This window comes from Centropristis striata, chromosome 13 (genome assembly GCF_030273125.1).
Source record: "Centropristis striata isolate RG_2023a ecotype Rhode Island chromosome 13, C.striata_1.0, whole genome shotgun sequence".
Classification (NCBI taxonomy): Eukaryota; Metazoa; Chordata; class Actinopteri; order Perciformes; family Serranidae; genus Centropristis; species Centropristis striata.
The window spans coordinates 33,983,367-34,004,303 of NC_081529.1; the positions used below are offsets into that span (position 1 = coordinate 33,983,367).

A 20,937-nucleotide genomic window follows, 5' to 3' on the forward strand; every position below is an offset into this window, starting at 1 on the left:
TTTTGTGTCTTTTCAGTAATTTAGTGTTTTTTCAGTCATTTTGTGTCTTTTTTGTAATTTTCTGACATTTTTTGGTAATTTTCTGTCATTTTTTTGGTAATTTTGTGTCTTTTTTCAAAAATAATGTAGTGTTTTTTTCAGTCATTTTGTGTCTTTTTTAAGTAATTTTGTTTCTTTTTTTGGTCATTTTGTTTCTTTTTGGGTCATTTTGTGTCTTTTTTTAATACTTTTGTGTCTTTTTAAAAAATAATTCTGTGTCTTTTTTGGGTAATTCTGTGTTTCTTCAGTCATTTTGTGTCTTTTTTGTAATTTTGTGTCTTTTTTTGGTATTTTTTTGTCTTTTTTTGTAATTTTGTGTCTTTTATTGGTATTTTTTTTGTCTTTTTTGGTCAATTTGAGTCTTTTTTAAGCAATTTCGTTTTTTTTCAGTCATTTTGTGTCTTCTCAGTCAGTGAGTTCAGGGCAGGTCAGTGGAGCTATTCTACCTAGACTCCTGAATATATAACCTGAAGCTCCAAAGTCCAAAGAGTGATTACCAGGTATTTGTAGCTCGCCTCAGGTCAGCACGTCCAGAGTTTCATCCTCAGCTCCACTAGGAACTCGTCTCTCTAAACACTGATGGCTGATGAGAAGATGGAGATGGCTGAAGCCGGAGCGTCTCTCATGTCCTCAGAGTCCTCCAAGTCCTCCAAGCCTCCTGCAGCCAGGCCTCCCAACAGGTTCGAGAGGCTGTTCCAGCCGTGTGTGGGCGAGCTGGTGGGAACTACTTTCTTCGTGTTCATCGGCTGTGTGTCGGTGATAGAGAACGTGGAGGCAGCAGGCAGGCTGCAGCCGGCGCTGGTGCACGGCCTCGCTGTAGCCGTCATGGTGGCCTGCATGGCCGAGATCAGGTCAGCATCATTTTCTGTGGTTTAGACACAATTTGCAAAGTTTATTGTACCATTGCACTGCAAAAAAAGGTGTTTAAAATCAAGATAAAAACAGTAAATCTGAGGGAAATGATCTTGCTGCATGGACAGATAATTTACCTTCACAAGATTTCTTAAATTAAGATGATTAAATCTAGAAATAAGCATGTTGAACACTTAAAATAAGAAATTAACTCTTAAAACAAGATAAATTAAAGCTGCAAGCAGCGATGAACTCAGTGTTCAACATGCTTATTTCTAGATTTAATAATCTTAATTTAAGAAATCTTGTCAAGGTAAATTATCTGTCCATGCAGCAAGATCATTTCCCTCAGATTTACTGTTTTTATCTGGTTTTTAGACACACCTTTTTTTGCAGTTTGGGGAGGTCATTTTATGCCTACTTTTGGTCATTTTGTGTATTTTTCTGTAATTTTATACCTGTTTTTTTGGTCATTTTGTGTCTCTTTTTGTCATTTTATGCCAGATATTTGTCATTTTGTGTGATTTAGATTTAGATTTAGAAGTGTTAGATAAGTTATCTTGTTTTAAGTGTTAATTTCCGATTATAAATTATATTAAAATTAATTTAAAAACTTTCTTCTTCACTTGTGCACCAAGATTTCTTAAATTAAGATTATTAAATCTAGAAATAAGCATGTTGAACGCTTAAAATAAGAAATTAACTCTTAAAACAAGATAAATTATCTAACACTTCTAAATCTAAAGGTTTTTTTTATCTTGGTAAGAACCAAATAATCATCAGGTCACTCTGCTCGGGCCAGTTCATCACTGCTGGCAGCTTTAATTTATCTGGTTTTAAGAGTTAATTCCTTATTTTAAGCGTTCAACATGCTTATTTCTAGATTTAATAATCTTAATTTAAGAAATCTTGTCAAGGTAAATTATCTGTCCATGCAGCAAGATCATTTCCCTCAGATTTACTGTTTTATCTGGTTTTAGACACACATTTTTTGCAGTGTGATGATAAGTATTTTCTTAGTTATTATTCTGCCCTACAAAGTCTAACTGCAGTAACTAAATTTTTGGTTGAAATTGAGTTATAACTAAAAGTGAACTCCTTGATGTCTGTTTTATCTTGTGACAAAGTTTTGGATTTCTTTTTTTTGGAATTTTGGAATTTGGAATTTGCTTTATTGCAGAGAAATGATTATGTAAAAATTGCAGTAACTACAAAATCCAACTCAAAACTGAAGCTAAACTTTTCTTTTTAGTTCAATAAAGTCTAACTGCAGTAACCTCACAAAGTTTTTTTTCCAAAAATCATGACGATTTATTTGACCTTTGACCCCAAAAATGTAGTTACTGCACTTGTTGACACATGTTGTCTTCTTTCAGCTTTTATATTTAGTTTTCAGTGAATAAACATTTTCAAATTGAATTTGTTATCAGTGTATTTAAAAGTCTATCTATTCAAAGATTTGTGTATTTTAGACTTAATATTATAAAGTAATGTTCTATTTCAGTCTTAAGATCATTTTATCTCACTTTTTTAAACTTCATCACTATCTAGATAACAATTTCCCTTTCAAATAAACTTAAAATTTCTATTATTTTTATGTTTAAATTAGTATATATATCCAAAGCAGACTGAGGTAACTGCAATTACTGCTTGGTTTTGAGGTTTGGATTTTGTGGTTTTTATATAATTATTTATCTGAAATAAAGCAAAATTGAAATCTAAAATTTTATCACAAGATAAAACAAACATCAAGGAGTTCAGTTTTTAGTTATAACTCAATTTTGACCAAACATTTAGTTACTGCAGTTAGACTTTGTAGGGCTCACTGCAAAAAAGGTGTTTAGTCTAAAAACCAGATAAAACAGTAAATCTGAGGGAAATGATCTTGCTGCATGGACAGATAATTTACCTTGACAAGATTTCTTAAATTAAGATGATTAAATCTAGAAATAAGCATGTTGAACGCTTAAAATAAGAAAATAAAACAAGATAAATTATCTAACAATTTCCCTCAGATTTAGTGTTTTTATCTTGTCTTTTATCTTTTAGACACCCCTTTTTTGCAGTGCTAGTTTGAAGACAATATCCTATTGAGTTTACCTGCAGAACTGAATATCTTGTCCAACCTTTTTTGCGTCTCCAGTGGATCCCACTTCAACCCCCCGTTCACCCTTGCCATCTACCTGTGTGGAGGGATGGAGCTGAACATGGTGGCTCCCTATCTGGCCTCTCAGCTGCTGGGAGGGGTTCTTGGAGCTGCTATGGCCAAGGTGAGCCGCTCTTATTAATGTCACATTCAAACATCTCAGCAACAAGAATCCTGGGAATCTTTGTACACTGGTTTAGCAAAAAAACAAGTAAATCTATTGGTATAATTAACCCTTTGATGCACAACATATAAACACCTTCTACTGCACAACATGGGTCAAAAATGACCCACATTCATTTCCCATGTTATTTCATGCTGGCTGTGTGTTTGAATATCTTTATTTTTTATTACAACAGATCATTATATCCATTTTTCCTTTCATAATTTATGAAGAAAAATATTTTTTCTATTATTACATCAAGTTTACACACATGGGTCAAAAATGACCTTGTGCATTAGAAGCGTAGTGATACAAAAAGTGATTCACTGAAATTAACAATTTGAGTATTTGTGTAACTATGTTTGTCTTATTTTGAAGGTTTAACTTTAAAAGAGTTGTTAGAACCACCAGATTACATTGGAAATCATATATTTTAACATTTGAGACTTATTAGAGCCACCAAATAATAATTTCCATTGGAAAAACACCAATTTAAGAAAATAAGATTGTTAAATTTGGTGAGGTTACTGCTAGGTGAGGTTACCGCTAGGCGAGGTTACCGTTAGAGGATGTGACCGCTAGGCGAGGTGACCGCTAGGCGAGGTTACCGCTAGGCGAGGTTACCGTTAGAGGATGTTACCACTAGGTGAGGTTACCGCTAAGTGAGGTTACCGTTAGAGGAGGTTACCGCTAGGCGAGGTTACCGTTAGAGGAGGTTACTGCTAGGTGAGGTTACTGCTAGGTGAGGTTACCACTAGTTGAGGTTACCGCTAGGTGAGGTTACCACTAGGTGAGGTTACCACTAGGCGAGGTTACCGTTAGAGGAGGTTACCACTAGGTGAGGTTACCGCTAAGTGAGGTTACCACTAGGTGAGGTTACCACTAGTTGAGGTTACCGCTAGGTGAGGTTACCACTAGGTGAGGTTACCACTAGGCGAGGTTACCGTTAGAGGAGGTTACCACTAGGTGAGGTTACCGCTAAGTGAGGCTACCACTAGGTGAGGTTACCGCTAGGTGAGGTTACCGCTAGGTGAGATTACCACTAGGTGAGGTTACCGCTAAGTGAGGTTACCACTAGGTGAGGTTACCGCTAGGCGAGGTTACCGTTAGAGGAGGTTACCACTAGGTGAGGTTACCGCTGGGTGAGGTTACCACTAGGTGAGGTTACCACTAGGTGAGGTTACCGCTAGGTGAGGTTACCACTAGGTGAGGTTACCGCTAGGTGAGGTTACCACTAGGTGAGGTTACCACTAGGTGAGATTACCGCTAGGTGAGGTTACCACTAGGTGAGGTTACCGCTAGGTGAGGTTACCACTAGGTGAGGTTACCGCTAGGTGAGGTTACCTGTGTATACTGCAGGAGGGATGTTACACATGTCCTTATTCTCACGATATAGCCTTTATTTTTAAACTTTTCTATAGTGATTTTTCTATTTAAATAAATGAATAAACATTTAATGTAGCCATTATTTAGTTGTTTTTGTCCCACTAATGAATTAAATGCTGACTCATCTATATTTAACACATTAGATTTATTACATTTACTGATCTACATAATAATTTCCCTGTCAAATAAACTTATAATTTTTAACTTTTATGTTTTAATTTGTATGTGTGTGTGTATATATATGTATATCCAAAGCAGACTGTGGTAAGTGCAATCACTGCTTGGTTTTGAGTTGGATTTTGTGGTTTTGATATAATTATTTCTCTGAAAACTTTGTCACAAGATAAAACAGAGATCAATGAGTTAATTTTTAGTTATAACTCAATTTTGACGATAAATGTTACTGCAGTTAGACTTTGTAGGGAATGTAGCTGAATTGCCAGTGTGTTGCCAACAGTTGATGACGTCGAGGGAGAACTTCTCCAAGGCCCAGGGAGCAGCGTTCGCCCTGCTGACGTCAGACAGCGACGTAGGAGGAGCAGTCTTTGGGGAGGTGGCCATGACCTGCCTGGTCACCATGGTGGTGCTGCTGGGGGCCGTCAACACCTCCACCAGGAGCCCCATGGTGCCCTTCCTGGTGGGATGCACCGTTATCATCAACATCCTGGCTGGGTGAGCAGCAGTTAGAGAGGAGGAGAACATCAACAACAGGAGAGATGGTGGATTGCGAAGGACATTCTGTAGTTGCATCAAATAGAGATACATTTATGATATTTTACAGGTTTTCCCAACTGAAATATTTTTAAATGCTAATCTAATTTACATTTTTATAGCTATATTTCACATTGGACACTACATATATATACATATATATATATATATATATATATATATATATATATATATATATATATATATATATATATATATATGGATTAAAAACCTGAGAACTTTTAATACATATTCTCAGGTTTTAATATATATTCTCAGGTTTTAATATATATTCTCAGACTTTTAATAAATATTCTCATGTTTCAATATATATTCTCAGGTTTTAATATATATTCTCAGATTTTCAATATATATTCTCAGTCCGTTTAATATATATTCTCAGACTTTTAATATATATTCTCAGGTTTTAATATATATTCTCAAGTTTCAATATATATTCTCAGACTTTCAATATATATTCTCAGGTTTTAATATATATTCTCAAGTTTCAATATATATTCTCAGACTTTCAATATATATTCTCAGGTTTTAATATTTTCTCAGACTTTCAATATATATTCTCAGGTTTTAATATATATTCTCAGACTTTTAATATATATTCTCAGGTTTTAATATATATTCTCAGACATTCAATATATATTCTCAGGTTTTAATATATATTCTCAAGTTTCAATATATATTCTCAGACTTTTAATATATATTCTCAGACTTTTAATATATATTATCAAGTTTCAATATATATTCTCAGACTTTCAATATATATTCTCAGACTTTTAATATATATTCTTAAGTTTCAATATATATTCTCAGGTTTTAATATATATTCTCAGGTTTTAATATATATTCTCAGACTTTTAATATATATTCTCAGGTTTTAATATATATTCTCAGGTGTCAATATATATTCTCAGGTTTTAATATATATTCTCAGACTTTTAATATATATTCTTAGGTTTTAATATATATTATTTTGAATCCATATATGTAATAATAATTTCCTGAACGGCATGCCATAATATATATATATATATATATATATATATATATATATATATACATATTAGTAGACATATTAGTATTAGTATACATATACATATTAGTAATATTAGTGTGTGAATAATATGTTCTATGTGTTTGTTTGATCAGTGGAGATGTATCTGGAACGTGTCTGAATCCAGCCAGAGCCTTCGGTCCCGCCATAGTCAGCAACTACTGGGTCTACCACTGGGTTTACTGGGTGGGACCCATCGCTGGAGGTCTGCTAGCAGCCGCTCTGGTTCGGTAGGTCACACACAATATATCAACTTTATACCTTTAAGGATTCTAGTGTTTTTGTATTTTAACTAAAGATTAATAACTGACTGAACAAATGACAAACTTGGTAACTGTTTCTTGTTTTTGCAGACTTCTCCTTGGAGACAGGAAGATGCGTCTCATTCTGAAATAAGACGGAATAAATAATGAGATGGATTCATCATCTTCAGTTACAATATAAATGCCTTCTTTTATTCCACTGAGGCGTTTTTTGTGTATGATTGTGTTTTCTTATCTTTACAATAAAATTAGACTTTTTCAAAAAATTCAGGGCTCAATCCTAATTTTTTTTAAGTGGTTGCTTGACAATACTATTATTATATTATTTTTGATCATCTTATATTTTGAATAACTACAATCCTACAAATAACAAGATGTATGTTGTACATGCTGTGCAGTTTAAAGATGCTGGGAAATCTTTCTTCCCAAGTCTTTCCTTTTGTTTTGATCTGATTATTACAGAAGCATATTGCATTCACTTCAATGCTTTTTTTTTTTTTGTCAAAAAAAAGCTCACATTTTAAGATGCCTAAAATGATAAAAAGTGGTTTTATAGTGTCTTTTTTGGGTCATTTTGTGTCTTTTTTAAGTAATTTAGGTTTTTTTCTGTCTTTTTGTGTCTTTTCTTTAGTAATTTTGTGTCTTTTTCGTCATTTTGTGTCTTTTTTTGTAATTTTGTGTCTTTTTTTGGTCATTTTGATACTGCCTCCAGCGGCCCCCAGGTAATTTGACTTTGAGACCCCTGCTCTAAACTATTCAAGAACAGCTTTCAATTTACATTTTCAATGTTTTATTTAAGACCACGGGGACATTCAGAGGAAAATTCAGTTTTCAAACCAGGTGCATGAGGGATTTTATGTCCAGCTTTAGAAAAACAAACTCATTACCTTTTGAATTGAGAGGAACATTTATTTAAAAAAGGCATCAGCTAGAATTCAATTACTTGAAGTTTTCAACTACAAATGCTGCCCACTGTTAAAAGGAGACCAAATGGCGACCTTTTCAAAGCCCAGAGACATCTCTGCTGCAGCTTTGTGTCCCTCCTCTCCGTCCCTGCTCTCAGTCAATGCCTGTTCGGCTCTGGAGGGTTTCATGCTGTTTCCATATTGTACCCCTGGGCCTCCCCACAGCAGTGGCCCACATGGGAAAGCAGGCCGGGCGGTGGGATAAACCAATTACCCCCCGAGTCTGGGTGGACTCCTGCCGGCGCTCCACGCTGCAGCTCCGGGCCCCGGGCCCTCCTGGGCTCGTTCCCCATGAGAGCCTGCTGGAATTCCCAGAGATGAGGATTGTGTGGTCTCAAAAGCCTGCAGAGAGGCGATATTTCTGCTTGGAAATTTGACATGGTGGCCCCCTGGGACAATACTGAGGGAGGAGACAGCAAACTGGGCTTCTGAAGGAGGAAAAAAAGCTCAGTTCCTTGGCAACATTCATCAAAATAAGATGTTTTTGCAACCTGTAACTATACAGGGTTCTTGTGTTTTAGAATAGCATGTTGATCATGGTAAAAGTATAGTATGTCCAAAAATATAAAGAAAACACTATATTATAGTATGTCCAAAAATTAATCCACGTTTCGATAGGTCATATAGTTTTTTACCAATCCCTGTTCAATGACCATGATCATTTTTGGAGAAATTCTGAGATTATAATGGGTTTGTATTGCACAGAATGTTTGTGTCACAGTGTGTGACATCATCGCTCAGAGTGTAGAGGGAGAGAAAAAACGGTCAAAAACTAAATTTGAAAACTGTGCTCCAGGCCGCAAATTCCACTTTACAGAAATAATTTATACATAGAAACGTAGGAAAATTAGTCTTCTCCCTCACAATCCTCTGGTAAAGCTGTCAGAGTTATAGTTTGGGCGTAGGACACACAGATGATCCACCAACACGCACCAACAGCCTCATTGGCTCCCATATTAAAAACGCAGGAAGATTTCTGTAGAAAAGCATATTTAACAGTTTTTTTTAGATCGCTCTTACAAAGCTATTTTTTTATTTTTCTTCACAAAAAACATATGTGGCTGTTCAGGAAGAACTCAGGACGCTCAAAGTGAAGTCGGATCAATGATAGGTATTATGGTTTTGCCAAAAATGCAGTTACAGATACACACACATAGGCACACACAAATGCGCGCGTAAGTGCGCACACTCCTCCAGATATGTTTCACACACACACATTTTGAGGTTAAAGGTCATAGGTCGCTGTATAAATAAATCATAGTATCATAACATTACTAGTATTAATTGTTTGAAATCTCTGAAGAATCTCATCATAGTGTACACACACCGGCAGTAGCCCCCGTGGCCCTTTCAGAATTTCCCCAGAGGAAATTTTCTAGTTTAGTTTAATATCTAAAGAGTTGAAAGTTTTTAGTTTAGCTTGCTTGAATGTGCTTGAAAAGTGTTTGAATTTGACTCTTAATAAACTGAACAAACCCTGTACACACTCTGGGTAAACGCACACACGTACATAGATGTTCATACTGATCTTTAAAATTGAGTGAAAACAGAGTGAGGGTAAAAAGTCAGGATCAGCCCTCCTCCGGCTCCTCCGGCTCTGTGGATTCATGATCCTGATGGTTTCTAGATGGCAGCAGCCGTGACAATGGTCATTATGTCTGCCGGGGGCCTTGTCACTGCGGGGCCTTTGTGAGGGCCCCATTCACCACACAGTCATTTACACTTTCATTGGCAGCTATTTAGTCCTCATAAAAAGTTCAACACACCAATTTGTGAGCCCTGCTCAGCCAAGGAGAAGGGTGGAAAAGGCAAAGAAAGCAGTTGCTTTAAAAGTCAATTAATTGTTCCCCTCCAGTGGGAGGGGCCGAGGGGGAGGGGCCCCAGGCTTTGGGGGCCTCACATCTGTCCATTCGTCTTCTCTGGGGTAGTGATGCAAGGGGCCACACAACTCAAAAGAAACGTCCAATTCAGTCTGCTCAGAGCTTTTCCCCATCTTAGAGGATTTTTGTATTTCATTTTATGGTTCCTATTATCATGAGAATCTGATTACAGATGGGATGCAGAAGGAAAAGGGACAAACTAAGCTTGTAGGACACTTCAGCTCTAAATCCCATCCTCATAATAATAAAAAAACAGAGATTATGCGGCATGTGATGGTAATAAGGGGTGTTAGCTCATTTAAGTTGAGTCTTAAGGGGCCAGAGGATTCTTGTCCTCATGAAATTTAGATTTTTATGCACTGTTCATGAGCTCTTTTCACTTTATCAGATGATCAGCTGTGTGAACTGACCACATTAATAAGAAATCTGTTGGAAATTTTATTTTAGATGATAAGAAATTAGTATGATGAAGAAAAAAAAACATTACATATGAACTGATTGTTCTAAAGCAGGGGTCTCAAACTCAAAGTACCTGGGGGCCGCTGGCAGTAAAAAAGACCAAAAAATGACCCAAAAAAAGACACAAAATGAGCAAAAAAGACACAAAATTATTTTAAAAAGACACAAAAATACTAAAAAAAGACACAAAATTACCAAAAAAGACACAACATTACTAAAAAAGACACAAAATGACCCCAAAAAGACACAAAATTACCAAAAAGAGACAAAATTACTAAATCTTAGAGGATTTTTGTATTTCATTTTATGGTTCCTATTATCATTAGAATCTGATTACAGATGGGATGCAGAAGGAAAAGGGACAAACTAAGCTTGTAGGACACTTCAGCGCTAAATCCTATTCTCATAATAATAAAAACTGAGATTATGCAGCATGTGATGGTAATAAGGGGTGTTAGCTCATTTAAGTTGAGTCTTAAGGGGCCAGAGGATTTTTGTCCTCATGAAATTTAGATTTTTATGCACTGTTCATGAGCTCTTTTCACTGCAAAACACTTTATCAGACCATCAGCTGCATGAACTGACCACACTAATAAGAAATCTGTTGGAAATTTTATTTAAATGATAAAGAATTAGTATGATAAAGAAAAACTAGAAAATTTCCTCTGGGGAAATTCTGAAAGGGCCACGGGGGCTACTGCCGGTGTGTGTACACTATGATGAGATTCTTCAGAGATTTATAACAATTAATACTAGTAATGTTATGATACTATATAATATACAAGGAGCACACCTACAGCAAGCATTCCTTTTCAAGTATTTATTTATACAGCAACCTATGACCTTTAACCTCAAAATGTGCATGTGTGTGTTTCAAGCATGTGTATCTGGAGGAGTGTGCGCATTTACGTGCATGTGTGTGTGCGTGTATCTGTAACTATAATCACATCAAAGATCAAAGGATCAATCAGAGCAGAGCAATCAACAGAATTAACTGCCACAACCTGTCGAATGTTCTGGCACAGTGACAGAAGCCAGAGGTGGACAGACTGGAATTTCTGGCCTCGAACAGAAAGCATTTTTGGCAAAACCATAATACCTATCATTGATCCGACTTCACTTTGAGCGTCCTGAGTTCTTCCTGAACGTCTACATATGTTTGTTTTTTTCAGAAAAATGAAAAAATGGCTTTGTTAGAGCGATCTAAAAAAACTGTTACATCTCCCTTTTTCAGAAATCTTCCTGCGTTTTTAATATGGGAGCCAATGAGGCTGTTGGTGCGTGTTGGTGGCGCATCTGTGCGTCTTACGCCCAAACTATAACTCTGACAGCTTTACCAGAGGATTGTGAGTGAGAAGACAAATTTTCCTACGTTTCTATGTATAAATTATTTCTGTAGAGTAGAATTTGCGGCCTGGAGTGCAGTTTTCATATTTATTTTTTGACTATTTTTTCTCTCCCTCTACACTCTGGCGATGATGTCACACACTGTGACACGAACATTCCGTGCAATACACACCCATTATAATCTCAGAATTTCTCCAAAATGATCATGGTCATTGAACAGGGATTGATAAAAAACTATATCACCTATCGAAACGTGGATTAATACACCAATGCACAAGACTTGTGTCCACTGTTTAAAATTTAAGTGTCTAGGTGAAACTATGCCGGAGAAGTAGACGTTTAAAAATCTCCAATTATTGTTCTTTTTCAATAATTTTTTTTCGGCCGTTCCATTCATTTCAATGCAAAATTTTGGGCACCTTTGGAACAACCTAGAAGAATCCATGCTGGGACGCCGGATGCTGGCGACGTTTTTCAATTAGTTTCAGTTGGGGTGGTGCATTTGCCCAGGGGTTGGAGGAAGGAATGGAAGGAGTACTTTGCTTAACCTACTGCCCCCGCGACCCAGCCCCAGATAACTGGATAATAATGAATGGATGGATGGATTTATTTTGCATTATAAACACAATAAACCTGAATTAAATGCAAAAAGATTTTTATTCAAAGGTCATGCATGGAGTATAGCACATATAAATAGACAAACAAATAGGACGGATGAATCATAATAAAAATAACTTCAATCATATATATGTACAAGCCTACACTGCAAAAAAAGGTGTGTCTAAAACCCAGATAAAAACAGTAAATCTTCTAAATCTAAAGTTTGTTTTTTTATCTTGGTAAGAAACAAATAATTGTCATGTCACTCTGCTCGGGCCAGTTCATCGCTGCTGGCAGCTTTAATTTTATCTCTTTTGTACATTTTTTGTCTTTTTTGGTCATTTTGTGACCAAAAGAAGACACAAAAAGACCAAGAAAAGACACAAAAACACCAAAAAACACTGAAAAAAGACACAAAAAGACATACAATGACCCAAAAAAAGAGAAACAAAAGACATAAAATCACAAAAAAGACACAAAAAGATTTTAAATAATCAACAAAAAAGACACAAAAAGACCAAAAAAGACACAAAAGACCAAAAAATACACAAAAAAGACACACAAAGACACAAAAAGACCAAAAAAGACACAAAAAGACTAAAAGAAAGACACAAAAAAGACATAAAATGACCAAAAAAATCTTGGTAAGAAACAAATAATCGTCAGGTCACTCTGCTCGGGCCAGTTCATCGCTGCTTGCAGCTTTAATTTATCTGGTTTTAAGAGTTAATTTCTTATTTTAAGTGTTCAACATGCTTATTTCTAGATTTAACAATCTTAATTCAACAAATCTTGTCAAGGTAAATTATCTGTCCATGCAGCAAGATAATTTCCCTCAGATTTACTGTTTTTATCTGGTTTTTAAACACACCTTTTCTGCAGCCTATTGGCTATAAAGGACAAACTGCCGACTAAGAATGGCTGTGCTTTATTTCGTGTTCCCTCCAGGCTCAGTTCAAGGGGCAATTGTCACACAGAGGCAGCAAAGTGAACAACGGTTGATGTGGAGAGAAACACAAAGAGAAAGCAGCAACCCAACCTCCTCAGGCTCCCAGGACGGAGGGCAGAGATGGGAGGGGGACAAAGACCAGCCCTCTCTGAGCCTCCATGCAGGAGGCCCTGCTGTTTGCCCTGCTCTGCTCCTCCAAATGTGTCTTTTACCAGCTATTTAATTTGCTGGATGCCACCTTAACAACATCCCAGAGATCCCCCAGGGCCATGGTTGAGGGTTCCTGTGGATCGAGAGCTGCAGGGCTCAACATAGAGCAGAAACAACACACTTCCTCAGTCTAAAGGGAAGTCACAGGCATTGCGCCGTGCTGCCCAGGCAGCCTGGTAGACGGACAGGAAGTCTTTGTACCGGGGGGCACAGCCTAACCAGGCCTCCCCGAAGTGTTGTGACCCCGTGAAAAGGAACTCTCCGTCTCCAGGCTTCACGTGGCAGCGCAGCAGCGTGTGGATGTGACCACGCCAGGACCGAGGAGACCCGGAGAGAGACGCCTGCTGCTCAAACACTCCACCACGCTGCCAGTAGACCCTCGCTGCAGAGACCTCCACCACAGACGTCTGACGCTCAGAGTCGCTGGAGACGTTCTTGATGGAGCCTCGGACCACTGAAAGGACAAGAGCAGGAGCTTGATTATATACTTAGAGGAAATCAAATGACAAATCAGCAAAAAAAGGATGTAAAATCTTAGTTTCCTGCAGGTTATTTGCTTCTTTTCTCTCTTTTCTTTCTTTGTTTTTTACACCATAGCTGTTCGACCCAGCCGTACTTTATCTTTACAGCAGGGGTCTCAAACTCAAATTACCTGGGGGCCGCTGGAGGCAGTGTCAAAATGACCAAAAAAGACACAAAATGACCAAAAAATACACATAATTACTAAAAAAAGACACAAAATGACCCCCAAAAAGACACAAAATAACTAAAAAAAGAGACAACAACATACACAAAATTACCAAAAAAGACACAAAATAACTAAAAAAGACACAAAATGACCAAAAAAGACATAAAATAACTAAAAAAGACACACAACAACATACACAAAATTAACAAAAAAGAAACAAAATGACCAAAAAATTCACATAATTACTAAAAAAAGACACAAAATGACCCCCAAAAAGACACAAAATAACTAAAAAAAGAGACAACAACATACACAAAATTACCAAAAAAGACACAAAATAACTAAAAAAGACACAAAATGACCAAAAAAGACATAAAATAACTAAAAAAGATACACAAAATTAACAAAAAAGACACAAAATGACCAAAAAATACACATAATTACTAAAAAAAGACACAAAATGACCCCCAAAAAGACACAAAATAACTAAAAAAAGAGACAACAACATACACAAAATTACCAAAAAAGACACAAAATAACTAAAAAAGACACAAAATGACCAAAAAAGACATAAAATAACTAAAAAAGACACACAACAACATACACAAAATTAACAAAAAAGACACAAAATGACCAAAAAATACACATAATTACTAAAAAAAGAGACAACAACATACACAAAATTACCAAAAAAGACACAAAATAACTAAAAAAGACACAAAATGACCCAAAAAGACATAAAATAACTAAAAAAGACACACAACAACATACACAAAATTAACAAAAAAGACACAAAAAGATACAAAAAAGACACAAAAAGACACAAAATGACCAAAAAAGACACAAAAAGACACAAATTACCAAAAAAGACACAAAATGACCAAAAAAATACACAAAATGACAAAAAATGACACAAAATAACTAAAAAGACACAACAACAGACACAAAAAGACAAAAAAAGACACAAAATGACCAAAAAAGACACAAAATGACTTACAAAGACACAAAAAGACATGAAAAGGATTCAAAAATGGACAAAATAGCCCTATAAGACTCCATAGAGTTAACATGGCAGGTTTATGGGATTGAGGCAGTGAAACGAAGCCCAGTGGACGTATTATTTCTGCTCTGACACACAGGTCACTCCCCCCCGACATCTGACTGACCTCAGCAGAGCTGCTGCTCCCTGGGCTGCACCCAAACCTAAACTAAATTAGTTTGATTAGTTTAATGTTATTTTTAAATGTCAAATCTCGAACCCAAAAAGTAACTAAAGCTGTCAGCTAAATGTAGTGGAGTAAAAAGTACAATATTTGCCTCTAAATGTAGTGGAGTAGAAGTATAAAGTTACATAAAATGAGAATACTCAAGTCAAGTACAAGTACCTCAAAATTGTACTTAAGTACAGTACTTGAGTAAATGTACTTAGTTTCATTCCACCACTGAAGACAATGAGCTGGTGCTCTGATATTTTAATGGTAACCAGATTGTTATGCACTCACCGAAATCACTGTTGCAAACGGCCATGAGGAGTTCTGTATCATTGCAGGGTCGACACGTCGCTGTGAGACGAGAAAATCAGAGCAGAAAATTAGATTTAAGATGATGAACCTGCACCTGATTCTAGACAGTGAGTCAAGGAGTCTGGGACTAGAAAAAATGACCTACAAAGTAAGATTGTGTACTATTATTTTATTATTATTACAATATTTATTTTTATTTATTCATTTGTATTTTTTATTTATTTTTTCCCCACATTTTTATTTTTATTTTTTTGTCTTTTATATTTTATTTCATTATCATTATTATTATTATTATTATTATTATTATTATTGTTGTTGTTGTTGTTATTGTTGTTGTTATTGTGTATTATAATTTTTTTATTATTACTATATATTTATTTTTATATTTAATTTTTATTTTTGTATTTTTATTTATTTTGTCTTTTTTATTTTATTTCATTATCATTATTATTATTATTATTATTGTTATTTAATTATTTTTAATTCTGTATACCTTTATTATTATTATTATTATTATTATTTTGTTTTATTATTGTACTATTATTACTATATTTATTTATTCATTCATTTATTTATCTATTTTTTCCCCATTTTTATTTTTTATTATTTTATTTTATAATTAAAAAACTTTTTTTTTATTTTTTTTATTGACTCAATTATTTGTTTACCTCCGAGAGGACTGTTGGTTATGTGAGGGAGGGAAGGGGTTTTATGACAGTCTGTTACTTTTTGAAAAATGAACAAAACTCAATAAACAAAGTTTGGGAAAAAAATATGATGAACCTGCATTTGGTCTGTCAATCACTGACACTGATTGATAGATGGCTGTTGCACACACACACACACCATCTTTTGTAACCCCCTCCTCACATCAAAGAGAGCAGAAACCAGGGCTAGCTGGAGGAATGCTGCTCTTATTTAAGCTTTCGGCCCACCACATCACCAGTCCTGACCCCGTGGTTGACTCCTATTCTCTCCTCCTAATTGAATGACCCTCTGCCAGTGCAGGACTCAAACGTTTCTGCCAGTCTGGCATAAAAAACCAGCAGCTGTCTATTATGGACCCAGGATGACATCACCACGTTGGGACCGATAAATGCTAATAAACACACATGCACAATAAAAAGGCATTTGTGGAATCTGCAAAGTATTTGAGGTCTGAATTGAGGCGGTTGGCCTCCAGTCGCCCTGCGGTCGGATCTGTCCTCGCTGCTTTGTCCCCCGATGGAAACCAGACAGACACACACAACACACACTGACCAGCAGCTGCCTGCTTCATCAGGGGCAGTAATTAAATAACCACGATTTCTTCTAGGAATTAGGAGTGTCCGGTCTCTCAGACTCCATAAGGCAATACATGGATTTACTGTTTTCTTTCTGTGACGCACAAATCTTTAACTCTATGGAGTCATAGATAGGGCTGTTTTGTCCGTTTTTGAATGCCTTTTCGTGTCTTTGTAAGTCATTTTGTGTCTTTTTTGGTCATTTGTGTCTTCTTTGTTTTTTTGGCCATTCTGTCTTCTCATTTTGTGTCTTTTTTTGGTCATTTGTGTCTTTTTTTGTTAATTTTGTGTCTTTGTTTAGTCATTTTTTATGATACACCCTTATAATTATGTTATTTTTCTCATAAATTTGTGATATTTCTTTTCTCTTAAATGATCTCTTAAGTGATTTTTTTTTACATACATTTGTGAGTTTTTCCTTTTTTTTATTTTTCTCTTAAATTTGTGATTTTTTTCTCTTAAATTTGTGATTTTTTTTTCTTTGAAATTTAAGATTTTTTTCTTCTTAAATTTTTTTTTTCTCTTGTAAATTTATGTTTTTCTCCTCTTAAAATTATGGTTTTTTTCCTCATAAATTTGTGATTTATTTTTGTCCTAAAGTTATGGTTTTTATTTTCGTTAATTTGTGGGGGGGTTTCACATATGTGTGAGGGTTTTTTTATCTTGCTGAAACCATTTCTGCCGGATGTCAAGTTGTAAAAGTTATAATTATTGATAAATTAGCATAATGATTGATTAATCGCTCAATATTAGAAATGGCTATAATTTTCCAATTTGTGAATATATTATATATGGTTGTTTGGTATCATTGTAAAGGGGGCATCCATGGCTTTCATTTAAGCCCAAAGTTGTATCTTTCTGACAAACACAGAGGTCACATGACCTCTTTAAACCATAAATTACACACATTTTCCCACAATTTTGGCCTAAACTATCTAGTTGATGTGATCCCTGTAGGATCAAGGGACATCAGGGACCCAAAAACCAACAACTGCAATACTTAATAGACTCTGTCAGTTCAATGCAAAGCCCCGAGCACTACTGTTATACTGTGGATTTCTTCTTCTTCCTCTTCCGGACGCAATTTCGTCCCGCTACTAGTCCTACAACTTGAAGAGTTGCAGGACAAATTATATATCAAAACGTGCGGTTTGATCGGGATCAGTGTGCTATTACTTTTCTCTACAGAATACGAATTTTCGCGACGTAAGTCGTGAAAAACTGCCCAAAATTTTACATTGAAGTCAATGGGACGGCCGAAAAAAAAGAGCGAAAAAGAACAATCATTGGAGATTTTAAAACGTCTACTTCTCCGGCATAATTTCACCTAGAGACTCCATTTAAACTTTAAACAGTAGACACAAGTCTTGTGTATCGGTGTATTAATCCACGTTTCGATAGGTCTTATAGTTTTTTATCAATCCCTGTTCAATGACCATGATCATTTTTGGAGAAATTCTGAGATTATAATGGGTGTGTATTGCACGGAATGTTCGTGTCACAGTGTGTGACATCATCGCCAGAGTGTAGAGGGAGAGAAAAAACTGTCAAAAAATAAATATGAAAACTGCGCTCCAGGCTGCAAATTCCACTCTACAGAAATAATTTATACATAGAAAACGTAGGAAAATTAGTCTTCTCCCTCACAATCCTCTGGTAAAGCTGTCAGAGTTATAGTTTGGGCGTAGGACGCACAGATGCGTCACGTTTTACCCCAAAATGCCCTCAGGGATCCAGGATTCTGAAGTTACAGCCCTGTCTAAAGTAAACACATCCAAAATTCCAAAGAGTCCATACTGGTTTTTAATAAGAAAGTCTGTAGTGTAAAAGCCCTGAGGGGCCCCACTCACCCTGCAGCCCGCTGTGGCCCCCGGTAGGTGCGCTCATGTTGCCCACCAGCTGGTATCTGAAGCCCATGGTGCGTCTGCTCCAGGCTCCGTCACTCTGCGGGCTGGACTGGAGGTAGATGGCGGGTCTGTGTGGACCATCAGCCCGGAAACAGAAGACCTGCTGGCCGGGCCCTCCGGGCCCCCCGCCCTCCGTCAGCAGCGGCTCCAGCCGGCCGGCCCGCTCGATGAACACGCTGGCTCCGCGGAAGGACGGAGAGGGTTTGAGGCAGACGGTGGTGCGCCGGGCCGAGGACAGGTTGGGCTCCAGGACCACCCGGAGAGCCTGGCCCGGGTAGATCCACCTCACAGAACCCTCCGTGCAGCGCAGCCGCACCTGGAGCACGATCCGGGAGTCCAGAGCTGCTGCGAACCGGCTGGAGAAGAGAGGGAATAATAGTGGAACAACGTGAAATTTAAATAATTGCCATTTAGACTTATAGATGAGGCTGCATTGTTACTAACAGCTCCATCAGTGGTTGCACTAATATGCACTAATAAGATTTTTTTGCTTAAGTTAAAGCAGCAACGTGTAGAAATAAAATTAAAAGTCACGTTTTCATAAGTAAAATAAAGTATGAAATTAAAAGCATGCCAAAAAAAAAGTGCCAAAACTAAAAGTAGCCCACTTATTATGCAGAATGGCCTATTCATATTTGTATTATTAACCCTCTGGAGTCTCCAAAAGCGCCAAAGCATCCAGATGTAAAAACAAAGCAGACCAAAAAAAGACACAAAATGACAAAAAAAAGACACAAAATTACCAAAAAAGACACGAAATTATTTTAAAAAAGACACAAAATTACAAAAAAGACACACAATTATTTTTAAAAAGACACAAAATTCCCAAAAAAGACACAAAATTACAAGAAAAGACACAAAATTATTTTTAAAAAGACACAAAATGACCAAAAAAGACACAAAATAACTAAAACAGACACAACAACAGACACAAAATGACTTACAAAGACACAAAATGACACGAAAAGGATTCAAAAATGGACAAAATAGCCCTATAAGACTCCATAGAGTTAATGTATTCATGTGTGAGACTGTTGCAGCTAAAACATCACAGTTTATGATCTGATTTATATTTTGTATTAACAATCTCAACATTGAAAAGTAATCAACTAACTATAATGTTGTCGAAATGGAGTAAAAATTACGCAATTTACCTTTAAAATGTGGTGTAATATAGTAGCAGAACATGTAAAAACTCAACTTATTTAGATAATAAAGCCTTTAGAAGTGCTTCCCTTTAAAATGTTAGTTTTTCCCTTCAGTGTGTCAGTTAAATTCCCATATTTCTTTACCTTCTTTAGATGCAATAATAATCTTTTAGAAATGATAAAAGTTATTTACCTTCCGGTCCAGTTGCACAGATCAGCAGCAGAGAGCTGCAGCTGCAGGATGAACATCACAAATATCACATTTGGCCTCATTTCATCCACATAAAAGTAAAAATCCACAGAGAAGAGGACGGAGGAGCATGTCTGCGAGTTATCCAGAGTCTCTGCAGAGAGGAGACACTGTGACTCAGCTCCCCTCTCTCTCTCTCTCTCTCTCTAATTAGCAGTGATCCAGTGATCCAGTGGTTGGTGTTTGGGGGCTGCAGCTCTTTGTCTTTGCTCTCTAAAGGTCCAGTGGCTGTGAAAGCCTTCAGCCATCTGTTAACATCAGTTCGCCTTACTGCACAATAATTCATCCACTTCTTATTCAGGCTTCTTAACGCGGTTTATTACGTCACTTTTACTCGAGTGTTATGGCGGTATGATTCACATTGTTTATAGCCTGTATTTACGCACGGCGTAGAAAAACTGTTATAGGCCGAAAACAATACGTTATAAAAATGATCATACGATACGATATTTTTGTGTCTTTTTTTTTTAATAATTCTGTGTCCTTTTTTGGGTCATTTTGTTTCTTTTTTAAGTAATTTAGTTTTTTTCTGTCTTTTTGGTATTTTTTTGTCTTTCTAAAAAAATAATTTTGTGTCTTTTTAAAAATAATAATTTTGTGTCTTATTTTTAATAATTGTGTCTTTTTTAAATAATTTTGTTTGTTGTTGTCATTTTGTGTCTTTTTTTAATAATTTTGTGTCTTTTTTGGTCATTTGGTTTCTTTTTAAAGTAATTTAGCTTTTTTCCTTTCATTTTGTGTCTTTTTAAAAATAATTTTGTGTCTTTTTTGGTAATTCTGTGTATTTTTTTGGTCATTTTGTGTCTTTTTTTGTTGTTGAAATTTTGTGTCTTTTTTGTCTTTTTGTGTCTTTTTTTTTTTTTAGTAATTTTGATGATATTGAGTCTAATGTGACCAGATATCTTGCAAAAATGAACTCACAAAGTGACTATATAAGAGCATTTCCCTCCTCTTTCTGCATTTTAAAAGTAGGCCAGCTGAAAAAATAAAAAAAGCCTAAACGCTGTGTGTGTGTGTGTGTGTGTGTGTGTGTGTGTGTGTGTGTGTGTGTGTTTCTGTGCTCCAGCTTCATCTAGCGGCCGGATGACGCAGCGCA

The 20,937-nt window shown here is 36.1% G+C and overlaps 2 protein-coding genes across 2 annotated transcripts; one reads left to right on the forward strand and one right to left on the reverse strand.

Moving 5' to 3' along the window:
• The first annotated feature begins 537 nt into the window (after nt 1-537).
• Nucleotides 538-6,781, forward strand: aqp8b (aquaporin 8b). Its single transcript, XM_059348028.1, has 5 exons — nt 538-890; nt 3,035-3,161; nt 5,044-5,258; nt 6,465-6,599; nt 6,723-6,781. Exons 1-5 carry the CDS (start codon nt 619-621, stop codon nt 6,763-6,765), a joined length of 792 nt encoding a protein of 263 aa, XP_059204011.1. The 5' UTR covers nt 538-618; the 3' UTR covers nt 6,766-6,781.
• A 5,489-nt stretch (nt 6,782-12,270) lies between these two features.
• LOC131983320 (meteorin-like protein) lies at nt 12,271-19,967 on the reverse strand. Its single transcript, XM_059348031.1, has 4 exons — nt 19,785-19,967; nt 18,387-18,799; nt 15,233-15,292; nt 12,271-13,496 (listed from the first exon to the last, which is right to left on the reverse strand). Exons 1-4 carry the CDS (start codon nt 19,862-19,864, stop codon nt 13,168-13,170), a joined length of 882 nt encoding a protein of 293 aa, XP_059204014.1. The 5' UTR covers nt 19,865-19,967; the 3' UTR covers nt 12,271-13,167.
• Nucleotides 19,968-20,937: the final 970 nt, after the last annotated feature.